The 6,704-nt window shown below is 44.0% G+C and overlaps 1 protein-coding gene across 1 annotated transcript in view; it reads right to left on the bottom strand.

Annotated features, from left to right (window-relative positions):
- LOC104157771 (serum paraoxonase/arylesterase 2) overlaps nucleotides 1–2,723 on the bottom strand; it is a gene marked incomplete at its 5' end in the record, with an annotated part of 11,210 nt that extends 8,487 nt beyond the window's left edge. The window contains one exon of the mRNA XM_009695237.1: nucleotides 2,618–2,723. Coding sequence (XP_009693539.1) covers nucleotides 2,618–2,723 — 106 coding nt within the window. The remainder of the gene's footprint in view (nucleotides 1–2,617) is intronic.
- Between the last annotated feature and the right edge of the window lie 3,981 nt (nucleotides 2,724–6,704).

The following is a 6,704-nucleotide window of genomic DNA, read 5'->3' as shown; positions in this document are numbered from 1 at the left end:
GAAGAGCAGGGAAATGCTGATTCAGCACCATCCTGCTGAGCCAGCACCGCCGAGGCAGCGAGGAGGGGATGGAGGCACAGCGGCCGCCGCAGGGCAGCTCCCCGGCTCTCCTGTGGGCCCTGTTTTGGGAGGGCTCTGGGCTGCTATCGCAGGTGCTATATGGGACAGGAGAGTGAGGAACTGATTTATTAGGTATCAGTTACCTGTACTATATTGTTTAATTGTATCACCGAGTTCAGCTTGTCCATGGGATTATTTGAAGAGGTGGCATTTTAAAAAAAATTAAAGATACCAATAAAATTTACTGCCTACCCTAGAAATGTTACTTTTTTTGTTCTTTATTTGTCTTAGTATGATGTATTCCACAGGTGTATCTAACAAAGAAACCACCTGCATTTCGCATCCTAAAGCAAGTGACTATTTCACCTATATCCTATCAATTATTCCAAGATGCAAGTATTTCTAAAAATGTCTAGAAATTTCCTATTTCTGAATGAGGTTTAGGACAAGCTGCAATTTTGTATTGGTTTGTTCAACATTTGCATCTGTGCTTACATTGTACGATATTCAAGATGCAGAATAGATCAAAGTCTTTAAAAAAAAGACACAGAAAGGATTAAATTGTGCAGAAAGAAAAGGGTCCACTAAAGAATTTTTCCATTTACTCTGGATGCATCGCTTTAAACACAATTACAATAGACTGTGCCAGATGCCTGTTCTTCTATGTACAGAATGGATAGTTTAAGATTATTTTGTTCAGAGCTGATCCAGCTCATTACCTATGTCCCACGTAAGAGTTCAGAAGGCCTATTTTTAAACATTAAAATAAAGACAGATTGTTTATTCCACTTTATCACAGCATTTTAAAGGAAAAAGGCCCAGGAGACCAAGATGTCCACATAGAAAGACCCCCTTACACAAAGAAGTCACCCACAGGAGCAATTTTACAGATCTGAGTACAGCAAAACCCCTGGTCTGAATAGTGCTACCTAGGCAGCATCTAGATGTTGGGGCTCCTTGGTCTCCCTGAATAATATAACTCCCCCAGTCACAGTAAATGAATTTTGGAAGACATTTGTGTAAGCATACCAACTTTTAAGTTTGCACAAATCCTTTGTTATTTATCTTTCTGCCACAACGGACCTGCTGAATTAATTTTTGGCATTTTAATCTTTCTAAAGAGCAGCAGATGACAGAGCAAAGGCAAGGCATGGTGCAGAGCTTCAAGCGAAGGGACAGTGTTACAGGAGCACAGTGAGAAGCAGAAATGAAGCTCTGTAAATTGATCCACTGCCGCCTCCGAGCAGAGCCAGGTTCTCAGAATCCACCTAATCTCCATGTAAATGTCAGGCACCAAAAATGAGATATTGTTCGGAAATTAAACACAACTCTATTTGCCATTTCCAGCTTTCCGTCTTTCCTCAACAGAGCAACTATGTTGCAAAAAGTCTTGTAAAGATTGCAACAGCGATATGGTTAAAAGAATTACTCAGAAATTATTTTTATATTAATCACCACCAAAAAAGCATTATTCAGAGCCTTGTATGAGTAAATTACAGCTCAACCTAGAAGACCTGGAAAGTTTTTTCAAAGGCAATTTCTTCTGCACATAGCCTCAGGCAAAGGAGCATTCAGGGCAGTAATTTGACTTTACAAAGATGTTTGATTCCTGACACAAGGAAGAAGCAAGATTTATGAAATCAACACAGTGACTCAGCAAGCTCAAAGGCACGGCTCTTAAAGCTCATCCAATGGCTTTTTACACATGCAAAATCCAGGCAAATTTCAACAGAATTCAAGATGTTCTGGAAAATACTAAGGAGGAGAAAACCCCCAGCCATTAAGCCTGTATTAAGTTTAAAAATTATAAGCTGGGGGAAAGGAAGACACAAAAAAGCAATCCATTTTAAAACTATCCATTTTATACTCTGGTTATCCTAAAGGGAGAGAAAAAAACAAGACAGAAACATTGCTGTGCGCTAAACACATGACCCAAAGTACAAAGTCAACATTTCAGCCACCCTGTTAAACCTCTTCGCAAATCAGATGAAGATGACAAATATGACCCCTTGCTCTTTGAAACCACACAGCTGAATTGCACAACCGCACCCCACTCCTGCCTGCTGTCTGCACCAGCCCCCTCCTAAATCTCCGCGAAGTGAGGCAGGGAGGCGGGCGATCCTGGCTGGCATTTAGCAGCCGCTCCTTCGCCACATGCCGATGGCCTTCTCCAAAAGCTTCCACCCTTGCAGCATGTCCCATCTTCAGGATGTCACCAGCTGACAGACACCTGTAGGTACCTGCCTGAAGAGCCAGCACACCCTCATCTAAAAGCCAAATAATTTCCTAAGTGGCTTAGCAAAAGAGAAGTGTTTGCGAGGTACTCATTTTCAAGAAAAGGAACAGAAACATTAAATACACAAAGTATTATACCAAACTAGCTAGTTTTTCAGTATAATTTTCTTCCTGCGGTTTCTCCCTAGCTCAAAGTCCAAGTAATGAATGGAAGTCAAATCAGCATTTTTTTTGGGGGATCAGGCTTGGCAGCTGGTTTTAACAAGCAATTGCAAAATAAGGCTGGACAAAAGCAATGCACTCAGTTATTTTGCGCACGTACCGATCCCTTTAATGAGCCGGCAGTTCGGGAGGGTTACTGGGGCTATTTCCCGTGAAGCATTGAGTCTGCTCCTGCAAGAGGAAAGAGCAGGGTTAACAGCACACAGCTAGTTTTAAAACAGGTAACATTCCTAGCGTAGCTTTATCTTAGTTTTATTGTCTGCCATATCACAGCAACAAATCAGCCATAAAATACTGAATAATCAAAACCCAGAACTGACAACTGCAGTTGCTCCAAATCACTGCGATGGTTACTCACCTCCAGGGATTAAGTGATTCACCTACACTGAATAACTTCAAGAACTTGACTTTGTTCATGAGTTTCAGGAACGACCTGTCATGACCCACCACAGCTCAAATGATAAAATAACATAACCACACTTTCTTCAGGCTGCAGCCACTTAAATATAGTAGCATCCAGCAGTCAGGACCAGCATTTCAGATGAAGAGAGGGCGACCTTCTACCCCAACCCACTGGCTATTTTTGTTGACCAGGCCCCCAGCAGTTGTACTTTTTTAATTTCTTAGTCCACATTCAAAGGTAGCGATAGCATTGCTGCAAGGCAGGACTACCCATTTCCTAACAACAGGTAGGACTCAGTAGCACAATTCTCAGCAATTACCCTGTCCCTTTCTCTTCTCTCCTGGTACCCACCCAGAGCATCATCTTTCAGCAGTGCTTATTTCAGTCCTGAATGCCCACAAAATTCAATCTCCGGCTCATGCTTTACTGGACAAGCAGATACAGACACGTAACGACACATGAGTTCCTATTTCTCTATCTCCTCCATTCCAAGTTGTCTACAAATCTATATGAAAGGCACCTCACTACCAGGACTGCTGTGTTTGACCATGCTGGTCTGCAGTGCCGTAAGAAAATACGTTGTGTTTCTATGTAAAAATGTCAAGCTAGTGTACTAGATTATTTCTTCCTTTCTTTTTTATCTTGGTGAAGAGGAGGCTGAGGGGAGACCTGATCGGTCTCTACAACGACCTGAAAGGAGGGTGTAGCGAGGTGGGGGTCGGCCTCTTCTCCCAGACAACCAGTGACAAGACAAGAGGGCATAGTCTGAAACTGCACCAGAGGAAGTTCAGGCTAGAAATGAGGAGGCATTTCTCCACATAAAGGGTCATTAGGCATTGGAATGGGCTGCCCAGGGAGGTGGTGGAGTCACCATCCCTAGAGGTGTTTAAGAAAAGACTGGAGGTGGCACTTAGTGCCATGCTCTAGCTGACATGGAGGTGTTAGGGCAAAGGTTGGACTTGATGATCCCAGAGGTCTCTTCCAACCTCATCGATTCTGTGGTTCTGTGATTCTTTTTTTTCCCAAAAAACAAGCATTTAAACTAACGTAGCTACTCCTTTGCATGCCTATCACACACATGTGTTGAGGCTGTACTTGCTCCAACCACAGGAAATTCTGAATGCAAAGATCCCATAGCAAAACCTTGCCATGTTTATGTTATAGTTTTAGGCATAAACATAAACTGAACAGCAGTATCAGGCTTTGATATGAAAAATATGCGATACAGCTGAGCACCGTATGGTATGTCAGTCCTGCATTTTTTTTAATCACTTAATTATGAATCGTAAATTGCTTCAGTGTTGTATCATTGACACAGGTTGTTAACGTAACGCCAGAAAAAAAGAAGAAAAAGGGTAACAAGGGCAGAGGACAGAAAGGGAAAGGAGCTAAGTTAAACTGTCCCAAGCCCTCTCCCCCAGCTCAGGACTCCTGACAGAGAATTACACTGGCTTCCCCCTCACCCCCCCAGCATCCCAGCACAACCGAACCCACCAGGCCCCCAAAGGTGGCTTGGGGCGATCATGCCCAGAGTTTGCACTGCTGCCTGCTTTTCCCTTTCCTATTTGCATCAGCTTTTCTTGGGCAGACTGCAAGCCACCCAGCGCCAAAAGCACAGCAGGAACTCAGCCATCAGCCAACGAGGGATGATAATATTCCGACAGCATTCCCAGGGAAACACTTCATGGGTTGGAATGAGAGTAATTCAAAAGGACACTGGTCACAAGCCTGCAGCATATATAGAGGCTTTTCCAAAATGTGTCAGTTTATCTAGCTCAGGCAGCCTTAGCTACTAAGCCAGATGGCCTAGATAACTAACTGGTCGTACTAAAAACACAGCGGACATGCAAACTGTGGGGGATGTAACTTCAAAAAAGGCAGGAATTTTGCTACTTGGTACAACCCCAGTGCACAACACCTTTTCCCACACGGTCCCTCTTTCCAGTTTCAGTCCTCTACCCACTGTCCCATTTCGTGGGACACAGACCACAGGCATTCCCTTTCCTTCAGCAGCAACCTGTTGCATATTCAGAGACTTCTCTCTCTTTCAGTTTTCCTCTTCACTAGACTAATCAGTCCCAGATCTTCAGTTTTTTATTCCCTGACAGGACTGAAAATCATGTCTTATTTTTGGTTTTGTTCCCAATTCTTTTCAAACTGTCAGCATCTTTCTGGAAGCGCACTGCTGTTTTGAACATAGTATGCAAGCTGAGTGCCGTATCAGTACAGCCTTATGAAATGATAACATTGTGTGTGTGTGTGTGTAAACATATCTATATGAACAATAATATCATATGCATATTGTTCTGAGGAAAACAGTAACACAGTATAATTCACATTCAAGTTTTACAAATTAGCTCAGACCTTTCTTTAGAGAAGAATTAGCAATTTAAAATGTCAACAGGGCAATCAGTGAAATTTCAGTTGGTAACACACAAGAACTTCACCTGTTTTCTGCTGCACAAGCCCGACTCAAGTCCAACTGGCAAGAGTTAACATTACCTCCAGTTTCTCCTCTCAAGGCTGTGTTAAATGATTTTAGAGCACTTTGTTATCTGAAGTTGTGTGTTTCCAAACTCCGCAACCATCTTAAGACCACTGCTACGCTGCAGTTTGCTGAAAACACAGCACAAAGGAAAAACCCACAGAGAGCTACAGAGATGGGGAGGAACCTGTTTCTATCAGGAGATTCTGCTTTACCAGATTGCCAAATTGCATTTGCTCATTTGATTTGGAGGGGATGTTGGGTCCCCTGCTCTTCACAGTGCTTTGAAATGGCTTGCCCCACTAAAGCCCGGGAGTGTTTTCCAGCTCCGCGATCCCAGCTTGTGCAACTCCAGGGCAGGAGGGTCCTGTTAACACCCTGGTCGTCACCAACACTTAGGGTGGATTTAGTGCAAGATGCAAATGCATCTATGTGAGAGGTACCTGTGTCCAGGGCGTACAGCTCTCCTTCTGTAATCAGCTACAATTACTATCTACCCAGAGATCAACTAGCTGGATGTCATTGCTTTGAAGTCAGGCATCTGGAGTCCTGGTGGAGGTGAGAAAAATTATAACGATGTAGCTGCCTTCCAACACAGTAATTCACCACCACTTTTCTGGCCTGAAACAACCAGTTAAGTGTTTAGTAGTTTTCAGAACAGGAGCTGCTGTAACACCAGCGTTCACATTCACACATCATGGTATGAGGTGTATGACATAGAGCACGATATGGCTGGGTATTTTATCTCACAGCAAGTGAGGTCCCTACTTATGATGGCAGAAGTCCACACTCCTTCAGAGGAAACCTCACATACACAGGGGCTATTGTTATCCAGGGGTCAACTTCAGTAGAAAACAGCACGAGTTTCTGGTGACCTGATTTCCAATTACTGTTTGGTCAATCAGCAGGAAATGAGGTAAATTCGCAGATACCAGTTTTGGCACATCCCTGTTAGCTGCAGCCCCTGCAAAAACAGAGCTACCAGCTCCCCCTGCCCCAGGGCACCCTCTCCCTTTGGCCCCCTTGACCCCAACATCTTCCTGGGGAGGGTTCAACATCCCCCTTACTGCAAGGGGCACTGCCGCTGGACAAACGCTCCTGAAGTTAGTTTCTGCCTGACGGAGGACGAGAAGGGCACTGCTGAGCAAGTCAGTGCCCAGCTTTTCTCTGGGGAAAACCGATTCCCTTGATAATGATGATGATAGCGATGATGGTGATAATGATGATTAACACATCCCCTCTGGCCGCAACCGTGCTTGTGCAAGGGCAGCTCTGCGCTGAAGTTACGCCCCAGCCAGG

Source organism: Cariama cristata, unplaced genomic scaffold (assembly GCF_000690535.1).
Source record: "Cariama cristata isolate BGI_N322 unplaced genomic scaffold, ASM69053v1 scaffold19852, whole genome shotgun sequence".
NCBI lineage: Eukaryota > Metazoa > Chordata > Aves > Cariamiformes > Cariamidae > Cariama > Cariama cristata.
The sequence above is the reverse complement of the archived record's forward strand: the minus strand, read 5'-3'. Positions and strand labels throughout refer to the sequence as shown.